The sequence below is a fragment of the Equus caballus genome, chromosome 17 (genome assembly GCF_041296265.1).
Source record: "Equus caballus isolate H_3958 breed thoroughbred chromosome 17, TB-T2T, whole genome shotgun sequence".
Classification (NCBI taxonomy): domain Eukaryota; kingdom Metazoa; phylum Chordata; class Mammalia; order Perissodactyla; family Equidae; genus Equus; species Equus caballus.
The window spans coordinates 47,374,634-47,401,170 of NC_091700.1; the positions used below are offsets into that span (position 1 = coordinate 47,374,634).

The following is a 26,537-nucleotide window of genomic DNA, read 5'->3' on the forward strand; positions in this document are numbered from 1 at the left end:
CACACACACACAAAGATAACTGTGTGGTGATAAGGGTTTATTTTTTTAACTAATTTTAACTAATTTTAGTTAATTAAACTAATTTTAATGTGGTAATCATTTCACAATATGTATATCAAATCATCATGTGTACACGTTAAATTTATACAATTTTGTCTGTCAATTATACCTCAGTAAAGCTGGGGAGAAAATAGACCTATTTGTTATGACCATAAAAAGAAACTCTGGCTGCACATATCAGGATTTTGCTCCCCGTAACTGGCCCTATCAGATTTAATATTACTGCCCAGGCAGTGTCTAAAATTTGCCTTGTGGCCTGCAGGAATGACAGCGTCCCCTGAAACCACATGCTTGTTTCTCAGTAGGTATTTTGTTTGATTGCTCCTTGACCCTTTTCCAAGAAACCTAATTTGCCCAAGGGACTCCAGCACAGGAAAAGAGTGTTTGCATCTGCTTAGGGAAATGTGCCTGAAATAATGACTTATTTAGAACCAAGAACAGGATGGAATGGAATGGATTGATAAGCCAGTTTGAGCAGGCAGAGAGCAACCTGGGCCTCATAACTGTTATAAAAGGAGCTCTGCAGCAAAGCAGTTTGCCTGGGCTGGGTCTGGCAAGACCCATCTCCATTCAGCAAACGTTGTCTCTGTAGACTACGCAAAATTCGTACTCGTGCAAATGCCTCAAGGTGTGCTGTCTTGTCTTAAGTTTCACTCACACATCTAAGATGGTGCGGATTTCTCGATTCAGCCCTGCAGACCCCAGTGTAGAAACTGCTCTCCGAGGTACGTTACCCATTTTAAACCTGAGATGACTGCAGAGTGCCCGGTGCTGGTGATGCTGTGCCCGTAAGTGAAAGCACTCTCTTGGTTGCCAGGAGAGCTGGCGAGTGTGCTGATGCATGGACTGCCCGAAGAGAGAGCTTGACTCAGCTTCTTTCTCACTTACTGAACTTAAAATGAACCATGAACTGGCAGTCAAAAGGAGGGAGCCGACATCTCATCTAGTGGAAGGAAGGATGAGTTGAGGCAAATTAAAAAAGAAAAAAAGAAAGGGAACATTGCCACTACATGGTTCTTTTCTGCTGCTTTATTTCTTGTTTTTTTCGTTTTGTCCTTTTTCTCTTCACTTTTTTGCCGAGAAAATACCGTTGATTTCTTTATAACCATAGCTTCAAGGCTAGTAATTCTTTGAAATGGCAAAGGTGACAACAAAAGGTTTCTTTAAATTTGCACAATGTGAAGCTAGATTACTTTCTTTTGTCTTAATCTTCCTCTACTATTCAGTAAAAAAAGAAAATAAAAAGCAAAACCATTGACCATATTTAAGTTCGCAGGGTTAAGCTTCAACAGAATCCTATTTATGCACAGTGGTAATGAGAGTTTGCCTTCTTTTTTAAAATTTAAATCTATCTTTGCACAATTAGCAAATTATTAAACGACCTTTCCTTCAAAGTCTGCAAGCAATTGCTTGTTTCCACTAATAAGAGAACATGTTTTACAAGGTTCCCGTTGATTAATTGACAAATGCTGATAAAATCAAAGCAGGGTTAAAATGCAGCGCACCAACTGCAGTATAAATTACTGTTGTTCAATAATGTTTCAAGTGGCTATACATTGATGGTTTACTTTTCAATAAATATTACTTTCTTAATTGAAACATCCATCGTGGAAATTTATCTCTGAAGATGACTGTCAGGAACCACAGCTAGGACGAAACATTTCTGTATCTGTATATGCATTTCGACTCAATTAAAAGCATTGATTGCTGTGAGCGTTTTAGAAATAGATGCTTTATATTTTATGTGAAATGAACGCTAATACATTTTAGTATACTTTGAAAATCATGCACCCTTGATTGATCTAAGAATAGTGTTCCCTACATATCTGGATAGCTTCAACTAAAAATAATTAAATGCCCTAAATGACTAGCATCATTGCTAACAGCATCTCATTCTTAGCCCACTGCCAGCCAGCTGTTTTGGCAGCTATGTTGGGCTCCATTAGAGAGCCTGCAGCTGGCTGTTTCACGCTCATATGTGTTTCAGACAACAGAGATGCTTGGCCAAAGCCAGATTCCTGTTTTTGCTTATGAGTAAGTAGCTGTCCAGAAGGATCTCCTACATCCTAGGCCAAACCTAAAGGCACAGAGCCTCCCAGAAGGAGGAGAATGTGTGTCGGCTCACAGACTATCCTGCAGAGTTTCCACTCCTCTCCTGCTGTGGTCCATACCCATGAGATGGACTCACACACTCTAGAGCCTCAAGAACACTGTAGCACGTAGATTTAGGGGTCCAACTGATCTCACAGTTTTATCTGGGCATCTCAAGATGTCCTGCCTCATCCAAACTCCTGGGAAGTTCAATATCCTCCAAAATGCCTTTGACAGACTTTTCTCAACAAAGTTATTTTAAATCAACAAATTTTTATCAACGCTTCTATGTGCCAGGCAGTGTGCTGGGTGCTGGGGATATAGAAATAAACCGGACAGATTCTCTATCCTGAAGGAGCTTACAATATACAATCGTATCTCTCAACATTTTCCAGTTTTCTGTTTGAGCTTCCGCAGTTGCTAGTTACCAGGTAATAGTTTGTACTCAAGATTACCACAGCTGCCAGACCTGGATTGAGATTGGGGTGTGACCAGTGGAACTGAGCAGAGACCATCACTCTGAACTTAGTCAGAGGGTGAATTGCCCTCAGGATGGGCGTGAAGATCGTGGGGCAGGAACATGGGGCTGTGCGATGAGGGAGTTAAGGACAATTTGGGACACCTGGAACCAAGCTGATTTGGGGATGTGGATCACTGTATAGGTAGATTAAACTGGTAAGTGAAGGTTGAGGGTGGGGCAGAAGTTGCAAAGGGCTAGTAAATGGTAGAATTCCAAGTGATTGACTAGAAGGTAAGGACAGAAGGCCAACTAGTGATGGAGGTGACAGAGAGGCCGCCAGTTAGAGGAGATCAAAGCAGGTTAACCAGCAGGTGAGTTGTTAGAGCCATCAGCCCAGGAAGCTTTGGAGCACTCTAAAAGATAAGCAGCTGCTGGGATGGGTTCAACCATCAAGAGAATCAGGCTTAAGGATAATAAACAGAAAATCTCTGCCACTGAGAACTTGGTCACAAGAGGTAAAATGTGCTTTTAGTAATCTAGGTCACAAGGCTGTGAGCAGGCCTGGCAGCATGATGGAGAATTTCGGAGTTTGGGCTCGTTATGTTCTCTCAGCCCAGACATCATTAAGACAGTGTCTGGTGTGCGGTCGACACTCCATACGTATTCCGCTGAACTGACCTGGGTTCTGAGAGGGAGGCAGGTTCCAAAATGAAGCGATTTTTACATGGCAATATAAGAATTAAATTGCCCTGACGCTTAATGGAGGGGGAAAAAAAAGCACAGGAGAGTCAAACGCCTGAGAAGGAGGGTCGTTTGTCCAATGGATACATGCATTGTACCCGTATTTCTGTTTGTTCCCTCCCCTGGTTTCTTTCCTTGTGGGATGGCATTAAGTAAGAAGAGAGACAGTGCTGTGGAGCCTGGGAAGTTCTAAGAGCCTGTGGTTAGCTGTGAACCCATCAGAGACATTTTCCTTGTGGGAGCATTTGGAGAGAAAGGAATGAAAAGGGTGAAGTAATTAAAACCCTGCCCAACTCCCAGGTTTATGCCTGTGAAAATCTCAGCGAGATGCCAGAATTTGGCGGAATAGCTTGCGGCACACCCAGAATTCTTCTGATCTTCCATCAAGAAGGTACTGCCCTCCGATCTCCATCTCCCTGAGGCTCTTTTATGTTAGTGGTGATAGCTGCCAGTTAAAATAGCAGGAAAGATTATTCCGTGCAAATTTAATAGAAGTCCTAGTGTGCTCGTGTCGTACATCACACACAAAAGTTGGAAAACTCAGTCTTTTAAAAATTGTCATATGTCCCCAAGTTTGGTCAGCGGGATATAATGAAGACCACCTGGGCGGCGTTTATGCCGACCGCCATGCCGAGCCCCAAAGCCCTAAAAGGCCAAGCCATTCCTGAGTCTGCACTCGTGTACCGATATTCCCTGTCTTGACACTAGATGGGGCATTGTTATTATTACAGTGGCTCTAAAATGTGACTCTATAAAGCCTGGAAAGATGAAAACGTTTCTTTAGAACATCATATTGTGCTGCCGAATCAGAGATTGTTGGAGAAGGAAACAGCCATGAAAAGCATCTAATGCAAACCCTGGCTTTTCGTTTTTACCTGAGAAAACTGTGAGCAGCGCATTGACCAGCTGTGAGTCAGAGGCAGACCCAGAACTGGAAGTCAGAACCCAAGTCTCACAAGCCCAAGGCAGCCCCACCCATCCTCACGCACGGCCACCCCGCCCCGGGGAAGGTGCAGGGACACGTGGCTCTCAGGAGCTGCCTTCCTTACGTGGGGAGTAATAACAGGGTTAAATCCCCAGGGCCTTCCTAATACATTCCTAAATACCTTCTCCTACAACTTGACTCTACATGTAAAGGCTCAAAGACACAGTGAGCACAAGCCAGACACTTGGTTTGTTTATTCTTTTTACCTCTTTCTCATGTGCACACACTGGTGCACACACGCAATCACACATACGTGCACACATCTGTGAAAAAATAGCAACACGAATGAAATAACTTCATTTTACAAAATAGGAATGAACAAAATATAAACTATTATATTGCGGTTCTAGCTAACTTAAATTTCCCTTAATTTTTTAACTCTGGTTAGCTTCTCGGCACTGTGAAAACCGATGTAAGTGTTGTCCTCTTCTTGGTCGCTCAGCCATTTACCAGGCGTCTTCACCTGAGCTTTAGAATCCCAGGGGCTTCGAGCCGTTGCCAGAACCGAGTGAAGACAGGGACTTCCCAGAACCCCCTTCTCACTGCAGGTCTCCCCTGGGGACCTTGCTCCCCGCTTTCCTCTTCCCTCTGTGGCGGAAGAGGAGCACGGTACACAACATGAAGCCTGCAGCCTAGCCTTCATCTCCACTCGGGATACTGGTGTGATTACCGAAAGAAAATGACCGGTTTCTCCTTGCCCTCCTCCCCTTTATCTAAGAGGTCTCAGCCCCGAGCACAGTTCTGACAGACCCTGTAGTTGGTAGCACTTTGCAGACTTTTCTCACCGCAGACCCTCTTTTTAAAAAGATTAATTCATCTTGCATTTTAAAGCAGACTGAGAAGAGACGATTATTGCAGTATGCTCTTTCTCACGTAATCGTTCTCCTCCTTCACAGGCCCACGGTGCTAATTCTGATTTTTACTTCAGTTATGGAAGCATTCTCACTTTCTCTTTTTCCACCAAGGTACTGTCTGCCCTCTCCTACTTCTTATTACGTGTATTTCCCAAATATCTAGGGTGCTTGGGAGAAGGACAGGCTAGTGAGAAAGAACCCATCCAGTTTGCGATTTTTATTTCGTGTTAGACATTGCAAACTGAAGACTGTTCGAAGTAAAACACCTTTGAAAGTCTAATTTAGAAACCTGGCGTGTATGGGCTAATTCGTTTTTCCTGACTTGGAACGTTCTCCTCTGCCTGGTCTCGTCTTACTCATCCTGTAAGACCCAGCTCAAATGTCATCTCCTCTGCTGATCCTCTGGTCTCCCTTCTCCCATGTCCCCTTCCAAAACCCTTGCTCTTTATTCTGTACTGCCAGAGCGTTTTATTCATACCACTAGAATGTCATCTCAGTCCATTACACCAGTGATGTGTGTGTCTGTCCTGCCAGCCCAGTGTGGGCTCCTCGAAGGCTGGGACCACAGACAGTGCCTGATCCATCTTGCATCACCTGCCCTGAGCATAGTGGATGCTGTGCACTGGGAGCTCTATACATATTTATGGGGTTGAATCAAATTATGACAGCACCAGCTCTTTTAATATAACTGTTCTGAGGTTTGGGAAAGTGTATCAAGTAAAAGTGTAATTTAAAAACCATAGTCTTCTGAAATTTCCTGAAGAAAGTTCCTAAAGACTTAAGTTTTTTATATTCTTATTTTCAAGGGGAAAGCGATAAATAAAACGAGGCATATATTACCATATATATGGGGATACTGATCATTTATTTGCTCCCCACATCTGAATAGGATAGAAATGTTTGTCATAGATTCACTTTGCTTTATGCAAAAGATGCATACTAGGAAAGTTATGTGTAAATCTAACGTCTATAAATCAATTTGTGTATTAAAATGCACTAAGGGAGCAGTTTAAAGAGAACATTTTTCCAAGTGAAAAATATTTATATAAAAAGGATAGTTTCTGAACTTATCAGGGAGTTTGCTTACGGCAGAGAAATATTTTTCCTAGGCAGAGAAATGTTTTTCCTAGAATGATAAAGGCTCTCCTGTATTCCAGTAAAAATTTACCTGGCATTAATTTCATGCTTTTCCATAGTCTGTTTAAAACACTGGACTTCCTCCTAAGAAGATTTCTAATTTATACAACAGATATTCTTGGCTAACTAAAATAAATAACTCCTCTCACTCTCATAAAGTTGGTATGTATCATATATTATTTCTGGTTCAGTTAATAAAAAATTACTTGCGTGGGCATTTAACGATTTTAACACAAATGTTATTGGAAGGAGTCAGTATATTATACTCTTGATTTGCAAGAAGAACTGAGGGCTGATGTGAATGCTTATGCAGATCCAGAGTATGGAAATGGACACCAGGCACAAATCTCAATGAAATAGTTACAGTCCAAAGAACCAAAGGTGTTGTGTTTGGCACTGAGGTTTTATATGAGTTTTACTTAAATGTTTCCATTTTCCTTTTTTCTAGATTGGGCAGGAGGGAACTGAAAAGGGAGCTGGAGTAGTGTGGGTTTAGGATTATCGCTGTTAGAGTTTCTAGTGAGTCTGTCAGTGTCCCTTGCATTCCGAATGCGGAGTTGCCCCTGCCTCTTCTCCTGCCCAGTGGTGGGCACAGCAGAGGTCCTTTAATAATGCATTCACTGAGATGAAAATAATATTCTTGGCTCCGCCACTATGCATTTAACACATTGTCAGCAAATGCCACGTGGAAAACCCAGTGCTTTTAGACTGAGGTTCTGCCGTGCATAAATAAAACACTTGAGTGTTGACCTTTTTCGGTAAACAATACTAGAAATGTTGAGTACCTTTAAAATTCAAACGCAGCTTTTAAAATGTGTTCTCATTTTCATGGACAGCTGAGATCTGCCTGCACTAATACACAGCTAATCTGAGGTCTGTGAAGAGCTCAGGAATCATTCAGACCTGGTTCTTCTTTGCTCATTTTAGCCCCATATGTGGAAGCTCTCGGGCCTGCTCTCTTCGATTCTCTCTCATTTGGGCATTTTGATTTCCCAGGAGATCTTCCTCATGTCTGCGCATTTGTCTTGTGAGCATCCCATCTGGTCCAACATCTATGCCTCCACCCAATTTTAATTAAGTAGTAAAGCTGACCTTTATTTATTAGAATTTTACTTCAAACATGGATATCCCCCCTCCTACCTCCACTTTAAAAAATTGTTTCTTATTGGCTCTGTCTTTGCTCACTCCTAGAAAATATCTAAGGAGAAAAACCCCCACCTCGTTGTGAGATCTCAGCCGACTTTTATTCCTGATCCTTGGGATCAGCACACACGGAGCCCCGCGGCTGCCTGGAGACTGCATTTACCCAAAGGTGACCATTACCAGCAGACCTGCAGTACTGCCTTGGGGCAGATCGGTTCTGGGACGGCCCTCCAGGTGGGAGAGCTGCATCTGACCTATTCCACTGGATTAAAAATTAAAATCTGTTTAGAAGCAAGCTGCTCACTTCTAGCCTGGAGCATCTAGTAGTATTCCAGGTTAATGAGTGTGTTTAAGGGAACTGTGTTTCCTTCCTGCTTGCTTGAGCTCTCCCCCATCTCTTTTTGTTTTACTTTTCTTGTGCTTCTGCTTTTCTGTTTGGACAATGGAAATAACCATCATAATTCTAATAATCTGAGCTGCGATACTAATTTAGAAAGACATAATAACCTTTGTAAGAAATGACATGTGTAAATTTAGCTTAGTGTAAAGTAATTTTCAATCAGTTAACTGGAGTCTCTAGTTAATAGAAAATCCTTTTTTGATTATAATGGTTTCGGGGAAAATTGCAAATAATGTAAAAACAAGTTCGCACCATAGAATTTAGCTAATACCCTGGATGCAATATGGAATCATTCGGACTTCTTACACCTACATTTATACATCCAGTACAATGTATTGACTACTAATCTTCAGAATGGTGATCTGAATACATCGGAAGTATCAAAAATGAATAGAACAGTTCCGCATTCTTTCCTTGTCTTTCATAACTGTGACATCTTGAAAAGTACTGGTTAGTTATTTGTAGAATGTCTTTGATTTGGATTGTCTGATATTCTCTCATGATTAAATTGAGGTTATACAGTTTGGGAAAGAATACCACAGAGGTGATATACCCTTCTCAGTGTCATATCAAAGGACATGTGATGTCAATATATCTTATTACCAGTTTTAACGTGTTTTTGATAACATCCATTAGAACAATGTTATTTACTCCTTAGTAAGCCAAATTATGTCATTCATCAAAACAAGTACTCTTCTATTATTCTGATGATTGAGGCTTATATTTAGTATTTTAACAAAAATATGCTTTTATAAATATACATTTTCACCTGGATTAAGATGATACTTCAGTGATTTTTTATTATAATTAACGCTTTTTACAGTATTCCAGTTTTAGGCATACATCTAAGGTTACTCTGATTTGTTTCTGATCTGTAAAGTAAAGTTGTTAGAATTAGATGAAATGATATATGTGAAAGTGGTAGCATATGGTAGGTGCTTGGCAAATTTAAGGTAAGGTAGAATTATGATTTTGATAAGTTTTGTGTAAAAAAACTCACATTGAATCTCAGGGCAGTAAAATTTCAGGAATTAGTTAAATATTGTAGTAAGTACTGTCAGCAAATATTTCACTGTTCAAGCATATGGAAGTGTATTGATCACAATTAGTATAGAGATTTTAACATTTCTGGCACTTCAAGTTAGCCACCTGTTTCTACTCCTTTAATCATTCTGCTAATAGGAACTTTGAGTTTCCCATTAGTTCATCCTTTCATTCTTTTACTTGTGTTATACCTAACTGTTAGACCTGATTATTAACATATAAATGATATGAAAGCCCCAGGTTCATCAGACTTTGAGGCTAAGACTTCTCAGATGTAGATAAGGAACAGGACCAGGGTTTAAATGGTATTTCTCAGGTTGGACACCTGTCCCTTTTTTCACCCTTTTAGATATTTATTCCCTATTTTTAATTTGATTTATTTTATATAAGTAGCCATCTTATATAACATCAAAGTTCTTGGAGCCAAAGTGTTTTCCTCGAGATAAAAAAATCTAAAAATATCTTGTCTGTAGCTGTATTTATTTTTTTTTTTTTATCATTTCTGAAATCATTTTCTGGGTCTATAACACACTCACGGACAGACCTGTAGGCATACTGAAAGTGATGCAATGTGGCCTGAAAATTTTCACAAGAAAAATCTGGCTCATTACTCATTTGTTCATTAAACACCTGTGTTTTGCTAGGTAGGTGCTAGATACACAATAGTGAGCAAAAGAAAGAGAATGCCTGCCTGCATGGCACTTCAGTCTAGTAGGAGAGACAGACATTGGGGAAAAAGGAAATGGAGAAAAATATGTATTTACAGATACACAAAGTATTATGACGTTAAGGAACAGGGTGCTGTGAGAGAGGATGGCCATTAATAACGTAAGAGATGTAAGATAAGATTCATTGAGTCAGACCAGTGATTACTCAGCCAGTGCTCTGTCTGCAAGAGCCGAAGCCAAGGATACCGTAACATCACATTCATGAACCCTTAAGGTTGGAAGATCTGAAAGGTCATCCTGCGAACTTTCCAACCCGTACTACATGGTTGAGTATAGAAGGTCAACTCACTGCTTCTTCAAAACTTCAGGAAGCCTTCTCTCCTTCCCTTCTTTCTTCTAATTAATTAATCATATGTTGGTTTATTGACTGTATACTGCAGTGGCTGTCAAATTTTAATGCACATCAGAATGTCCTTTGGAGCTATTTTAAATAATGCCTGGACATTATATCAGGTCCACTGAAATCAGAATCTCCTGGGGGTGAAACCAGAAACCTGTGAATAGTTTTTGAATATTACCTTCTTGTACCATCACCAACATATTCCAATTGCTCACCAAGTCTTATCTTAATATCTCCAGAAATCTCTCTCAAATCTATTCCCTCTCTCCATCGTCTACGCCTGGTCTCTAATAATTACTTCTAGTAATTCTCCTGGGGGTGGAGACCAGCATATGTACTTGTAAAAAAAACCTCCTCAGGTGACTCCAATGTCTATCAAATGTTGAGAACCACTGTGTACCAGGCACATAGGCTAGGTCTGTGGCTACTGGGAGAAGCAGATACTTGCTTGGGGACAAACATACTTTTGTATATTATATAAATTCAGTAATGGAAGCATTTGATTGCTCTGCAGAAAGCTCACATTTTCCTCCTTTCCAAACAAAACTAATAATTTAACTGCTCTCGTGCCTTGGAAAGCCCCTATTTTTATCCACCAAGTCCCCTGAGCCAGAAACCTGTGAATAGTTTTTGAATATTACCTTCTTGTGCCATCACCAACATATTCCAATTGCTCACCAAGTCTTAGCTTTCTATCTCCAGAAATATCCCTCAAATCTATTCCCTCTCTCCATCATCTTGCCTGGTCTCTAGTAATTACCTCAGAATTCCCTCGAGCTTCTCTCCCTGTAAGCTTACCCTCCACTTTGCTGTAAGCATTATCATTCTAAATTACAAATTTGATCCTGTCACTCCCAATTTAAAATACTCCATTGCATCCCCATTGCCTTTGGAAATCAACTCCTTAGCACGGCCCCTGCCTATATTTTCAGCATCATTCCCCACCATTTCACCAGTTTCCCCTTAAGCGCCAATCAAGCAAAATACTCACTTTCTATACCATGCCATACGCTTTTCACTTAATTATCGTTGCTCATAATGTTGTTGATGCCTGAAACACCTTTTATTCCTTTTTTTTATAAGATTGGCACTCGAGCTAACATCTGTTGCCAATCTTTCTTCTTCTTCTTCTTCTTCTTCTTTTCTGCAAAGCCCCCCAGTGCATAGTTGTATATTCAGGTTGTGGATCTTTCTGGTTGTGCTATGTAAGACGCTGCCTCAGCATGGCTTGATGAGAGGTGCCGTGTCCACACCCAGGATCCGAACCAGTGAAACCCTGGGCTGCCAAAGCGGAGTGTGCAAACCCAACCACTTGGCCACAGGTCCGGCCCTTTTATTCCTTTTTAATACTAATACCCCTCCAATTTTCACCTTCATCCATCCTTCAAGAAAATCTTAAATGACTTCTACTGACAGAGTTGATTAGTTCTTCCTTTATGTTCTTTATATTAACCTGTGTTTTAATTAATGTATCCATTTATCTACATACATATCTATCTACTGACCTATCTATCTGGGCCTCTTTTCTTTGGAGTGAGGTTTTTTGTTTGGATTTTTTTTTTCAGCCTAGAACTTAAAATGATGTTACATGCAGTAGAGTTAACTAAATATTCACTGAATGAATGGGAAAAAGAATGAATAAACCTGAAACCAATTTGCCATATCCCCTAGCTGTTGGTCCTAATTCCATTCTGTAGTGTATTACTTAACTAATCTAGACCAACTTCTGTATCTGCTCTCCTTGTAATATGTGAAGATTACTCTCACCCTGTATCTTTTTTGCCAAGTCACAAAGCTAGTAAAATGTCATTCCCAAACTGACACCAACTCTTTGGAATTCCAGTAGTCTTTATGGGCAGTTTCCAAAGTTGCACTAAATTCTCAAGGTGAAATGACCTAATCCTGATAAATGTGATACAAACTCAGATTTGCAAGAGAGAAAAGTGAGTAGCATTCAACCTAGGATCATGCCACATTGGATCCAGGAGTGGGTTTTTCACTTGCCTGTTTCTGGCTCTAATGTCTTCCCTCTCCCCGTTCCCGCCACCACCTTGAGCTAAAATTCCGCACTTGTGTTATTTATTATATCCTTCCCACTTTCTGGATTACTTTGCTCACAGAAGGAGACTCACAAATGGGAGTTGAACAGTTCTGTCATCTTTGTTGTTTATTGTTAAAGGCCTTCCCCAAAAGTATTTCTATTTTTCCTTCGTCCTCCTCTTCGGATATTTTAAAATATATTCCATATACTACCTTTGGTATTTTTTCAAAGTTTTCGATTTCAGTCCTTCTGGATTTAAGCCTCTCCAGCGTTCTTCTAAGAATTCTTCCTACACTTTTGTGATTGTCTTTACTTTTGCAACATTGTTTCCATTTACTTCTCATTCTTTTAGAATCAGAATACGTCAGAGAAGTTCTCATAAAGACATAGTGATTTCTGTAGCGGCATCCCCTTTTCATTCACTAGGATTGTGACTGTAAAGTTATATAATCAAAATTTTATTTCTCAGAATCTCTTTTATGTTAGAGCTGATATGTCTGTGTTCATATCATACTTACCTTTTTGCTGAGCTTTTAAAATGTTTTTCATAAGTCAATGGCGTGGATCTGGTTAAAATTCATGTCCTCTGTCCTCACTGTTACGAACACCAGGCTGGTGTAGTAACTTTCTTCTAAGAGTCCGGTCATCTTCATGTTGTTATTGACTCTTTTTTGCAGCTGGTCCATACGAAGGCTACTATATAGTTCTTCCCAGTCCCCAAAGGTTGTCAGCAGACTCCTGCCATTTCTAACCTGGTTTAATTAAACCATTGTAAATCTGCTCTCCATGACTTTATTTAAAATTCTCTGGAAATAGATGATATTTTGTGTATTTTTTGGTCTCTTGGTTAATGAATTCTGAGATTAACAGCCTCTTTACAGCATCTTTCTATGCTGTAAAAATGTGCTTTATTTTCATTTTACTAAAAGAATCTCTTTTACACTTTGAGCAATAAAACCCTAGTTTTAGTATTTAGTATCACAGTAGTTAGTACTTAGTATTTAATATGATGAGTTGGTGAGCAAATGCGTGTTTATATTGTCAAGACTTTCTTAATCTTTTCAGTCTGTCTTTTATAAAAACCTCACTTTAGTTTTCTAGTTGATAAAATAGCATCTCTATGTAGGAAAACATTTTACTTAGGAAGAATGAATTTAAGTCCCTTGACATTTTCCTAAAAGCAACATTTTAGAGAATAAAAATTACTATTGTCATTATATGGTCTGGAAACCGATACAATCTAAATAACTTCACTTAAATGTAAAGTAGTGAAGAGTCAGCTCTGTCCTTTCAGTGGCCTCCACCACTCCTGACCCACTGGGGTGACCCACTGGGGTTTATACCATTCCCTTCTTGAGCAGCCCACCCACTTTCCCTCTCTCTCTTCCTGTTGAGCTATTTTTTTTTTTTTTTTTTTGAGGAAGATTAGCCCTGAGCTAACTGCTGCCAATCCTCCTCTTTTCGCTGAGGAAGACTGACCCTGAGCTAACATCCATGCCCATCTTCCTTTACCTTATACGTGGGACGCCTATCACAGCATGGCATGTCCGCACCTGGGATCTGAAGCAGTGAACCCCGGGCTGCCGAAGCTGAACGTGCTCACTTAACCAGTGGGTCACCGGGCTGGCCTCGTTGTTGAGCTATTTTTTATCCTTTAACACTCGGCTCCTATGTTTCTTCTTTGTGATGCTTCCCTACCCCTCAGATGAAAATAACATCTCTTCTCTTTCCTCACGACACATTTCTCCATAAATTTCTTTCTTTAATATTATTGATTGCAACATCTAGTGACTGAGCTCCTAGGTATTATGGAGACACATCATTCTATGAATGGCAATAAAGAGTGGTTAGTAGATGTAATTTTTTTCTTAACCACTGTATTTTTTTTTAACAAAAAAGCATTAGTTGCAAGAGCTTTTAAAATACCCACTGTGTGTAATATTTTATACTTTTTTTAAAAGAAAAAAAATATCTAGGTTGTATAAGTGACATTATTTAATGTTTTGAAGCATGTGAGTCACAATTATCCCCACACATTTCAACAGACTCAGGCATCAGTTTTTAAAGGACAGTATTTAACTGAGCCTGATGCTGGTTGCAGTGGTCAGTAGCTGGGCAGAGAGGATAGATGCCAAGAGGATGTCATAGGATGAGCTGGCTTCCCACAGTGTCTTCTCTGCCACATGTTTGTGGCATCGTCTCTTGGGATTGGGAAGCGGAGGAGACTGTGCATATTATGCTGCTAAATAGAGTCCAGGTGGTCAACCCATGTTTGATCCAACAGACTCCACTGCCTCCTACCACTTCTCAGTGGTTTCCAACATGCAATGCTACTAAAAGTCCTCAGCTTTAAATTGTTCCAGGTCTTAGGCTCCCTCGCCAGAAGAGCATGGCCCATCAGTTTCCATTAGAATAACCAAGAAGGAAAACAAATGGCGTTTCTTTGTGAGATATCCTCATCATAAATGACCAGACAAATCCTTACTGTGGGTCTGTCTGCTGTGTACAAGGTGCTATACTAAAACACTGATCATTCATATTGCTCCTTGCCTTTAAATGTATGGGAAACTAGTTGGAGAGAAAACACAAACCCACAGACATACAAAGGAAATAACCACAAAAAAATGGAGCATGTTAAATGGCAAAAGGGGCATATAGAACGCTGGTTGTCAAAATGCAGGTGCTCTGCAGTTCAGTGGTAGATACCAGCTTAACAATTTTTGCCATATCTGTACCATCAGAACATTTATTTACTTATTTATTTATTTATACATGATTCAGTAAAGCATCTATTTCGGCCTCCTCTTAAGCAGTAATTATCAGTGAAATCATATGGTTTTCTTCTAATACATTTTTTTCCTGACACATATTAGGTTGAACTATATGAAAGTGCGAATATTCGGCAATTTTTTAACGCACAAAAACATCAAGTTCACATGACTCAAAATCAACATAACTATTAAAAATTAAAATAATGGTTTCATTTCTCACATTAAATCCCCTGACATAACACCCTCAAGGAACTCTAGAGTTGGAGGGAGCAAGCAGTCATAAAGAGTTGATCTCTTAACATTTCACAGAGAGGTGGGCCTTGACATGAGCCTGAAAGGAAGGATGCACAGGGAAGAGTAGGCAGAGCAGTGCGCACAGGGGAACAGCCGTGAGCCGTGCTGTGTAGGAGGCCCTATGCACAGCCAGTCAGAAAGGAAAGCTGATGGACCAGCGACAGAGCTCCTGTCTCCTCTGATGTAAATTCTTAATCCTTGCATTTATTTGAAAAGCATGTTTTCAAAGCATATGAGCCCAGTTTTAAGACCTTTCTGAAGTTTGCTGAAAATTATTCTTGTATTATTACTAATACCTTCGGCAGGGTCAGCTATTTCTGTTAGAGATTATGTGACTGTCAAGGGGGTGACTGTGGTTGGAAAGACCCTGTAACGCAAGCACAGGAGGCATGAGTTTGACTGCATGAAGACAGCTGCGTGGAATGGAAGACTCCATGGCAGTTTCCCTCTTAGAGAGTTAAGCTTCCCTGGGTATCAAATCCCAGCAAGGACTCTCCTGCCAAAGACAGCAACTGACGGGGTTGAGGCTCCCCCAGTTCATTCTAGAAACTCCCATTGTCATTCTTGTGGTCTTTATATCTTTCTGGCCCAACCCTACTGTGCTGAAGACTCCAGCCTCAGGCTTTCCTCCTTACCAGGTGCAAGTAATGGGTAACCACCCAGCACATTCCTCTGAGCTTACTGTGAGGGTGAATCAAAGGTCAGTTTCCCAGGATCGGTTTCTACGGCTGCCATGCCTATCTGGCCCAGCCTTAGCCTGCCCGAGGTGCGTTCCAGCAAAGAACATTGAGGCATCTGACCAGTGGGCCACGGAACAACATGAACTATATTTTCTTGGAATGAAAAGACAACAACTGTGTTCTAATGTGTTGAAAAAACTCACTGAGTGCTTCAAGTCATGGAAATGTGTCCACATTATTTTCAGAGCTCGCTGTAATTTGGAAAATTATGGATAGGACTTATTTCTTTATATTTAAAGAGAAAACCTTGTATATGTTTTATTGACAGTTTATTGGTATTCGGTATCTAGTGTTAATTATTTCTGTCTGGCAAAAAGAGCAAGGCAGGCCTACTGCCTTGAGTTAATGGTGTCTAGATCTAAAAAAAGCTGGAGGGTCGAAGTAGAAGCCAACAGTAATAACCACAAAAACAATCCATAAATTAATCTCAGAGTCAAGATGAGGGCTAAATTACATATAAATCTTTAAAATGTCACAGTCATTTTATTTCTCGTGAGTCCAGGGAAATCATAACTCCTGATGATGACTATATATCATTTTCCTTGAAGATACAGTGAACTTCATTTGTTTAATTGAATCATTCGACAGATTTGTGTGTTGTGTGTGTGCATTTTAAAATGTAGATTTTATTAATATTCAGGTATGGTGAAGCCAAGAGATCAGGAGAAGATTGCCATTGAAAAGTCAGTTTGTTACTCACAGTTCCTAAAGGAGAGAGCATGCCATACTATGGGGGGCTGCATGAGGAGGCACCAGGGTCAGTTAGGATACAGAGGGACTGAGGGACAAATATGGGCATTTTTATTTATTTATTGTGGCTTTTTTGAGGGAAAGAATAGGTGAAGCAGGGTAAGCAGCCTTAGGATTGGCTAGTGGAAATAATTTCTCCTGATTCGAGGTACAAGGGCTGTCTCTAGCTGTCTGGAACCTAGCTGTGGAGTGGTTAGGGGAGGGGGAGAGTGGTTTGCCATGTGAGCCGCACAAAGGAGATAATTGAGGGTATAAGCTCTGGACTGGTTGGGAGCACGTTTGAAGACTGTGCTCCCAGGTGAGCAGTTTGCTATCTCCAGGAAGGGGCCAACTCTGGGAGGAGCAGTCTCTCCAGTGTCAGCAGGGCCCCAGCTGTCAAAGCATCAGAAGTACAGAAAATAAAAAACGTGATTAATACAGTATGTATATATATGTGCATATATGTATACATACATGCACACATATTCATAATATTTACTCAATGAATTTGGGGCGGAGGGAGAGAAGATGCGTGTCTACCGGGTACCAGACACCGTTTGGCTGATGGCAATTAGCAGGAAAAGCATAAAAAAACTTTTAAAAGTCAACCTGCCCTATGGAAGTCCAACTTATCAAAGAAATAGTTATGCAATAGAACCCCAGAATCTGAGAAATCCTATGGAGAAAAATAAGGCTGATAGAAGGGCAGAAGGTAACTAAAGTTGCTATTTTCGGTAGGTCAGGGAAGGCCTCTCTGCAGAGGGTGATATTTCAGGAGAGAAGGGACCAAGGGCAGAGAGCAGGCTTGTTGTACAGGTGTCTGGAGGAACGACAAGTGCAAAGTCATTGAGAGAGGCTCATGCTTGGCGAGCTCAAGGAAGAGTAACAGGGCCCATGTCCTGGCAGCTCTGGGAGAAGGAGAGCTGTAGGAAATGAGATTACAGAGGTGGCCAGAAGGGAGATTCTGAAGGACCTTGGAGGCCATCCAAGAGCCGTGAGAAGCCATTTGTATATATCTCTATGATACTAAAAACTTAAGCCATATGAAGACAAGAGTTAACCATTGGCTTCAAAGGCAAATTAAGCAGCCATCACCTCACTCTGTTTTCTTATCTTCAACATTATTAAATTTTTTAATATTCACTTGAGATGGCTTAGTTTGCAAATGGGGAAGCCTAGTTTCTTTCTCCACAAAGTTCTACATTTGGGAATTTTTTTTTTATAGTTTCAATCAAATCAAACAAATGAAAACTTCTCCACATAATACAAAAGGACAACTTTAGGTCATGACTGTTTGAACATGACTTTCTGTACCATTGGGTTCCCTGGCATATATGTGGCATTTAAATAAAATGAAATACAATTTTAAAAACCGCCACACTTCTGCAAATCTGGGAGAAGAAAAAAGGTCTGTGAGTAATCACCAATTTGCTTTTATTTTCTGTTAAATTGTGGTGTTTTTTTGCACTGGGTATCATTTACTGAATATAAAGTAAAATCCACTCACACTCCACTTACCAAAAGAGCGCCCGCAAAGAAAACCTCATTTCAAATCTAATTGTGGACATTGTTTCTTCGTTAAAAATTCATAGGGTTTGTGAATGTGTCGCATAAGGACTGGAGTCTCCATTATTTCCCCACCTCTTTTCCCACTGCCAATTCTGATCAGAATTTTAAAACACCCGAATCTACAAAGGTGTTCTTTGAAGAACAAAAAGAACAAAAAAAAAAGAAGGAAGAAAGAAAAGGAATTATGAATATAAATAGAAAGACCTCCTGATCAAATCTGCTGCGGTTTCCCAATTTAGTTTCAGTATGTAGGTAAATGGACGGAGCCAGCAATCGTCTGTTAACCTCAATGTCTTGTTCCTGCTGTTAACTTGCCTCAGCAAACTTAAAATGGGTTATTACCTAATAGCTGATCGGTTGTTTTGTTTTAGGTGAAGGGAGGAAACTCAAGAGTAGGCTGCTCTCTTAGCTTCTTCTCTGTTCTAGTTCTCACACCTCTCTACCTACGTTAGCAAGACCTAATTCACGTACCACTTATTCATTTTTGCTGCAGTGGGCAAGCAATGCAATGCAGTTAAATGCTTTGGTTAGTCTTCACATTGAACTCCTATTGCTTGTACTTTATATACTTTCATTGATTTGGGTCACAAATATGCAAATACAAGAAAAGTAGTAGAAAGTATAAAATAAGAATATATAACTGCATATAACAAAACTGTGATCACATGGCATGGAGGAAATGCACTTTTCTGGATTTCCTATATACGTTTACAACCATTGTATTACATTTAATGTATTTCAGAAATCACCTTTTCTTATATAAACTTACTTTTGCAGTTTAACTCAGAAAGGCGCTTGCAAATTCAGAAACAATTTGAGCTCCATACAACTCTGATTGGAAGGATACAACTATAATCTCTCTTTTATTCTGCATCACATTTTCAGTATTAATCCACTTTTTCTCTTCCATTTGCTGCCTTTCCTAAAACAGCCTGCTCTTCCTCTTGGTTCCCAAGTGTGTGATCTAACAGCAGATAACATATCCAAAAGGCCCTGCCATTGTTGGCTGTTGTTCTGAATTGCGTTTACTGGATCAAGATGTCAAGATTACACTACAAGCTTTTCCCACTGTTTGATCTACTGGACAACAGGAGTTTACAAACCAAAACAGAGATGCTACTGCCAAACCCCTGCCACACACGGGCTCAGACCACCAAATTGATTATTCTGGTATCATGTGTACCAACAATGAATTAGATCAAAATATTGGTAGAAAAAACCAGAAAGACCAGAATACGTTCTATTCAAGGGGGAATCGGCGTGAAGATGCGCTCACGAAATTGTCCTTAGTGGAGTTTTTGCTGCTGTTTTGTGATCGAAAGAATTCCTTTATGAGAACCTATCTAAAGGCATCTGGATTTTTACTATCAAAATGTCTGACAGTTTTGCCAGTAATGTTTCATTTCTTTCAGTTCCTCCAGAACACATTATGCCTTAGTCCCTCAAAGAACTTGGGAGATGAGGAGTGAAGGCATAAAGCAGAAAAGCTCAGGAAACTGGCCCACAGGGGACTTGTGACAGGAGCTCTCCTATGATATGCAAATTGTGCTGCCAAATTGCTGTGCACATTTTCATAGGAGAGGCAGAAAGAGGGGCGTCCCCAGATCAGCTCTCAGGGTTTAGGTTTATCTTTACTGAGAATGAAAAAGTAGGTGCCGCAATGGTAATGATTCTGATAAGCTCACAGTGGGACTTTGATTCAAGTGTGCATCACACGATAACATAGACTCCCTGCTTCCAGCACCTCCATTATGTCAGTGATCTCTTGGAATAGGAATCAGAAGTTAGGATTTCTGGTTGACTCAGCTCATGGCTTTACCCAGCTCCGCAGTATCTCCAGTTCCTTCCTTTGTAGCCTTTGTTCATGGTGGCAGGCAGAAAGGAGAAGTGAACTAGGGGCCTGCCTGTGGCTAGCTGCCAGTGGAATGAGATTGTGTTAGAGGCATCCTGTTGGGGAGATGTAAGGGAAATAGAACCGGTAGGGGTTCTGGCACAAAGTGGGTAAGGAAAAGGAATAGTTACCCAACCTTACCTCCCAGCCATCCCATTTCTGTGACCCTGACCAGCCTTCCCGTCTCGCCATCCTTATCTCTCACTGTTATATTTCCTTAGGTAGTAGAAGTGTGGTGGGGTGTTGGTGTATTGGAGATTGTAGATAGGAGCTATCTACACAGGGATAACCATCCTGGGCAGTCCTTGATGGTGATAGCGCTTATATCAAGCTCTCAGCTCAAACCACAGCTTTATCCTCAGTATATGTATTTGGACAAAGTTAAGCCCAATTTGGGCAAAGGTGTCTGTGAGATTTTCTGATAAAACCTAACCCATTAAAACCTTCAGGCTACAGAGCAACCCCAAGTAGATGTCTTATGCATTTGTTCCCCCTCTCCTTTTCTCTAAACACACAATTAATATTCTTACTTTAAGGAAAATGTGCTTCTTAGTAAAGCATGGGTCTGGAGATCTTTTCCACTGGTGATTTCTGCTGATTTGCTCAGATTCTTTCCCTTGCCTACTTTTATAACTGAAGTAGAGGGGTCAAGATGGCTGGCTGGAGCCTGGGGTGAGGTCCGTGCAAAGACACAACAGAGCTTCCAGCTCCTGATCACCGTGGGATCCTCAGCCTGTGGCTCCACCTTGCCAAGGCAGGCTGTCTCCTGTTTCAGTGCTGATCTGGCATTTTCCCTCCAAGCATCTCTGGCTTCATGTTTACTTACTGCTCACGGTAACTTCTTCTGGTTTCAGCCTACTTGTCTTTCTTTTTTCTGAAGGCAGGAGGAATCTTAGTGAGTTTCCTTCTTTACTGCAAGCCTAGCAATACATTAATAAGTACTTATATCCAGAATCTAGTTGTTATTGTTTTCTTATAACAGGAAGGCTCCAAAAAGTATCTAGTTTGCCACATTACAGCAAGCTGGAGTGTGCTCATGCTTTTTAATTTGCAAACTCCTTGAAGACAGGCTATGTGTCCTGCTTTCCAATATATTCCTGATCTCAAGCACAGTGACCTGTGTACAGTAAGTATTTAATAAATATCTGTTGAGAGAATGCTTCCCCAGCAGAATGGAACTAACCTTTTACCCCAGATTCCTCTGTCTTTAGAGCCAATCAAACCAAGAGGGACCTCCTACTCCAGTTCTTTGTTAGAGAAAACCTCAGTTCCCCAAATCTATAACGACGGAGGTCCAGACTAAGACAAAATGAGCCCTGGGCTCTACGGTTCATTAGCTTTGTGCCCTGGGGTAAATGATCCAAAAGCTTAACTTTCTGAACCTTAATTGTTCTTCTTTTGTAAAAAGTTTCTAATAACATCTAACTCATAGATTGTTGTGGGTTTTTCATGAGCTCAAAGATGTGGGACTGTTCTATAGTGAGCCATTTTCCTAATGGGCGCCTACTTTATAGACTTTAGCTTTTTGAACTCATTTCAAGTATTAGTGTTAGTAATAATAGCTTTCAAATAAAAATGTCCTTAGAAGAATGTTAGTTGGCATCTATGTAAGGTATATTGATGTTTATTCTCAGATTGAAAAGAACTGTGTCACTATACTACCATGCAAATGTCACTACCAGGAAGAAGGACAGTTGAATTAGCTGGTAGTTAGGAATGGTAGAAAGTTTGGGGAGTGTGTTTGAATGAAGATGTGTCTCCTATTAAAGTTAAGAGTTTGGTATTCAGAGATTGTACTGTGGGAAGTCTGGAAATAATGCTGCGTTTAGTTTTATGTTGATTATCTGTCTCACTGTTACGTCTACCTTGTTTTGGGCTTATTAATGGAACTCTGTTGTAGAGATTGTGTCTGGTTGATATGTTGGATAAGTACACGAATGCATGTCTACTTCACTGTGCAAGTAATAAAATCATCATCTTAATTGCATTAATAGTCAAGGCCTGGTGAACATCTGGAGTAGACAACCACTGCACTTCTCAAAGGCCTTCACTTCTTATACTGCACTGTTTAACCACCACTAGTTGCTGGTTATTTTCTTAGTCATTATTTTACAACAAATATTATCTCATAAACCATAAAACTTAGAATTGCACAAGAATAAGAACATCAGAGGACTTGAAGAGTAGAAGATCTTTTTCATTAAGACTAGAAAGGAAAAAAAGGTGATGATGCTAGTGGGAATTCTTTTAAAATATTTGTTTAGGTTGGGTTTAAGCCATCTACCTGTGAAAATAATAAACCATGGTAGCAACAGCAATATACTGTAATTCCCACAAAGCACATTCAGCATAATTTCCTTTTTATAAATAATAAAACCATAAATAAATACTATGACTGAGCTTACAAGAAATTACATTCAGTATCACGGGCCAGATGTTTTTCTCTCGCATCTGTGTTCTTTAGGGTCAGCTTTTGCTCGCTCCTCCGCCTTCCCCCGATAATATGTGAGTAATCTGTGAATACATACCTGGGGATGGCATTTGATCCTGACCCGAGTTTGGCGAATTTGTGGGGAAATATAGCTTTATGTCACAGGTAGAAGGCAGGAAGGAGACCGACAGTGCCTCCAAACAGCCATTTAAAACCTTCGTAGGCCCCAGGCAGGGGCAGCTTTACTTTCGGAGGCCCCATCCCAGGTCGTATCAGACCTATGAAATGCACTCCCACCTAACATTCGATACAATCTTGTCTGCAGGACTTCTGGACAGGATTTGTATAATTCCGCTTTTGAAATTATTTGCCTACAAGTTACTCCTTTCACTTAAAACTGGCTCTGATTTCTCTGTAATTGTGCAGACTCAGGAATTTTTGACGAAGTGAGGAAGGAAGCCTTACTTAACAAATAATCTTGAACTATAATGACGTCTACATGAATATTAAATTTGACAATTATAGAAGTTATATGTAAAAATTCATAGGTATTTCATTACACGAGTGTTTGTTTTTGATCGTGCACATTGACACAGAACGTTTTCAGCTCTCTAATAACGTAGACCTCTGTGTCTTCAGTGCCTCACTGATAACACTGCCATAGTTAGAAAACAGGCTGCTTTCTCAGGGGCAGATGGGTCCTTGATCTGGACGACTGGAGTAGAGAAAGAGCTCCTATTTGAGGAGCTTACTTCTCCGAATGCCATCCCCTGGTAGGGAAGGATTTCTATATGACATTCTTAAGAGGCAAGTGTCACCTCCTACTGTCAGGGAGGATGAGTGTTAATGGGAGAAGGTGGAGTGGGCAGCGGCACACTTACACCTTTTTATGGAAATCCATAACCAAGATAGAGAGAAAATAGAGAAGGCATTATAGCTGTAGAAGCAGCATTTTACAGTGACCTTCAACCTTATTTTCAGTGCTGGAACCTTCCCATTAGCATTTATCCCATGCCCCCACCCCCCTTTTGGGGGCAGGAACCTCCATGGGGGCTTTCTGTGTTATAAATGCCTTGATGAGATCACTGCGTGCAGCCAGTCCTTACTTCTGATGATGATCCCTGACCTCCAAAAGCAGCTAGAACATAAAGACCTTTATCAAGAAAGAACCAGGACAATCTTTCCTTTAGCTTCTGAACCATGAGTGGCCCCTGGAGGCTAGAACCACCTTGACGTGCCCCCCTCTTCACCCCCACCCTCAGGAACCTGAATACCTTTGGGTCCCGCAGGCCTTCCTCTCCTCTGAGTACCTCCATTTGATTCTTGCTGAACACAGCCAGTGGCACCAAAGGTTTGACCCTTTTCCTCAGAATGCTCCCTGCCAGCCTAAAACTTTCCAGGTGGATGTCTTGCTGCACATGCATTTGTGTTGGGCGCTCATGCCTCAGTAGCTCTCCCCCAACTAGCCCACCCCCACGAGGTAGCCACACCATCTGCGACCCCCCATGGAGTAAAAAAGGCCAGTCCAGGGACCGGACTGCCCTGCCCAGTGGTTACAGAACGTGAACAAGGGCTGTGGTTGGTCCTTTAGAGAAAGGGAAAACAAGGTCTCTGGCCCAGGGCAACACAGTGGAGGTCGGGGCGTCCTACCGAGTCTGTAAGTCCTGGGGTGATGGAGACTGCAGGGCTAATGCTTTATTCATCGTGTTGCAATGGCATCATTAAGAGCACATTAGTTTAAAGAGTAACTAACGTGTTCTTCGGGCCCCTCCTAGGAGAAATGTTAAACAGGATGAGCAACCGGCTCCAGCTGGTCACAGTCTGATCTGGGTTTTATTGCAGGTAGATTTCCATAGATTAAAGAGCTGTAATCAGGGCTTTTTGGAAAATAGATAATTCATTTACCAGAGTTTGTAGCCATTTAAGGGTCACTTATTCACCCACTACAATTAAAATGTTCCACTTTGTAGCTTAATATGTTTTCCATGGTTAAGTCGAGGTGTAAAATGAGTACATAATGAAAAAACTGAGTAAAAAAACAGCACAAATTATAGAATTATACATTGTCTGCCCCTTCTTGTATAAGATAATAATGTTTACAGAAATCGCTTTCTGTGCATAAGTGTGACCGAAAAGACCAGTATGTGACCGATAGGCCTTTCTACACTATGCGTGCATAAAAAGTTGTTCTTTGATTTGTGGCAGCATCTGTGGTTGATAGAATTCACATCTCCTGATGGCTGTGCCTTTGAAGCCTGAATGCCCCTGAAGTCTGTTGAGGAGGTGTTACCCACTTTGTCAAAATGACTCCTTCCTTGGTCCTCTCTGTTACTCTTTCCTGGCAGCCCATAGCTTTGCCATTTCAAGGGAAGCTTTTCTATAGTTACAGCATTCCGTTTACTTTGTCCGTTCTGTAGGACTTTTTGAGTAGGCACGTGGAGAAAACAGAGAGTACAAACAGGAAACTTGTCGGTTGAGGCGAAGCATTAATTCTCTGACATGTGCTTATTTGCTTTCGTAAACTTGTCTGTGACTGACTTAGTTGGCAGTCATGCCTCCATATCTCGATTCAGGGGACACAAGAGTCCCTTTCCCAAGGCCACACCTCACTGCAGAAGTAGGATTCAAAGGCAGAGCTCAGATCTCTTATTTTCCAGGAAAGGGCTCAGCTGAAGGGAGAATCTGTGAGCTATGATGGCTGTTTTGAAATAGTTGCCTGTCAGAAACACTTGGGGCCTTCTGAACCTAGAAGAAGTTGGAACTGATGAACTCTCCGGTTCGAACTTTGATATTCTATGAACCTGGGTGTGCTTGTCCTGAATCCCAGGGACTTTTTTAGAAAAGGCTTTACTTAAAATGAGACTCTTCTGGTGTTAAGGGATCCAGGCTTATGTTTACGGATGAGATTGCTTCCTTTCATAATTCACTCACCTGCAGGGCCAGCAGTGATAACTTTTCCTATGGTGGGTGTATTTTGGAATGTGGAAACAACATATGATAACATAGTGTGTGTGTGGTTGATAGATACCCATTAATGAGAGGAGTGAGCTGACCTCTTACCTATTTCATACACGGTCTTCAAGTGTGATATTGCCCTTCTCAGAAAATCTGAAACAGTCTGTGTGTGGAAGGTCCTGTATTTTAAAACCTGCTTATACAAAGACTTTGAAGTTACATATTATTGTAGTACCATCCAGTCCCATTTTCTTTTCATTTCTGTTGTTTTGTGTGTCTGTGTGTGAGAGAGAGAGAGAGGAAGATTGTCCCCAAGCTAACATCTGTGCCAATCTTCCTCTATTTTATATGTGGGATGCTGCCACAGCATGGCTTGATGAGCACTGTGTAGGTCCACACCCAGGATCTGAACCCATGAACCCCAGGCCACCGAAGTGGAGTGTGCAAACTCAACCGCTATGCCACTGGGCCAGCCCCTTCTCTTTTCTATTTTTAATGGAAAGAGAAGTGCTTTATCCCTAAGGTCTCAAGCTTTCTCTTTTATTATTTCATTCAATTTAGAAATACAAAGTGTAATTTTTTTTAAAGCAAAGGTGTCCTGAAAATGAAATAATTTTACCTCTGTCATTTCTCTATATTTATATATGTAACACCAAATAGTATCTTTCTTTGTGTCGAAAGATAATCTGCTTTATCTACTATCCTGCACATAATGGTTTAGTTGTCTGTTTGGCAAGTTTGGTTATTTTTTTGATTGTATGGTTTCAGAGGGAAACTTCTGGTTCTCTCTCTCTCTCTCAACGTTGAGTTCTTCGAAGACAAACATGTCATGAGTAAAACCTTATCATCCATTCAGTAACCATTTCCTCCATAAGATGGAAGGAAGATGGCTTGAAGTTTAAAACTGGCTGCTAGACAAACTGGTAAAATGGAGGATGTAATCACAGAGCCTTAATGGTATTTTGTGTTTGAGAAATGGCCGGATCTGCTTTCTATCTTCTGGGGTGCGTGCCAAATTGAAACTTTTGCTTTCTTCCAATGATTTCACTTCTTTAGCACTGTATGTACATGCCTTTGTTACACTAATGCACTGCTTAATGGGTCTAGAGATGCTGTTATTTATAGATTTCAGC

At 40.7% G+C, this 26,537-nt stretch overlaps 1 protein-coding gene across 34 annotated transcripts in view; it reads left to right on the forward strand.

The window, feature by feature from the left end:
- The window catches only part of ENOX1 (ecto-NOX disulfide-thiol exchanger 1), a 536,733-nt gene that overhangs the window by 312,400 nt on the left and 197,796 nt on the right, over positions 1 to 26,537 (forward strand). For 2 of the 34 annotated variants that reach the window (XM_070239819.1, XM_070239817.1), the window contains one exon: positions 5,234 to 5,302. The exons of 29 other annotated variants lie outside the window; for them this stretch is intronic. Coding sequence is in view for 1 of the 5 variants with exons in the window: in XM_070239798.1 (XP_070095899.1) it covers positions 728 to 785 (58 nt within the window). In the remaining 4 variants the exon portion in view is untranslated. Of the gene's footprint in view, positions 1 to 34; positions 786 to 5,233; positions 5,303 to 7,519; positions 7,706 to 26,537 lie in introns of those variants that run through there. 3 more of the 34 variants (XM_070239818.1, XM_023621639.2, XM_070239798.1) reach the window with 3 other exon arrangements.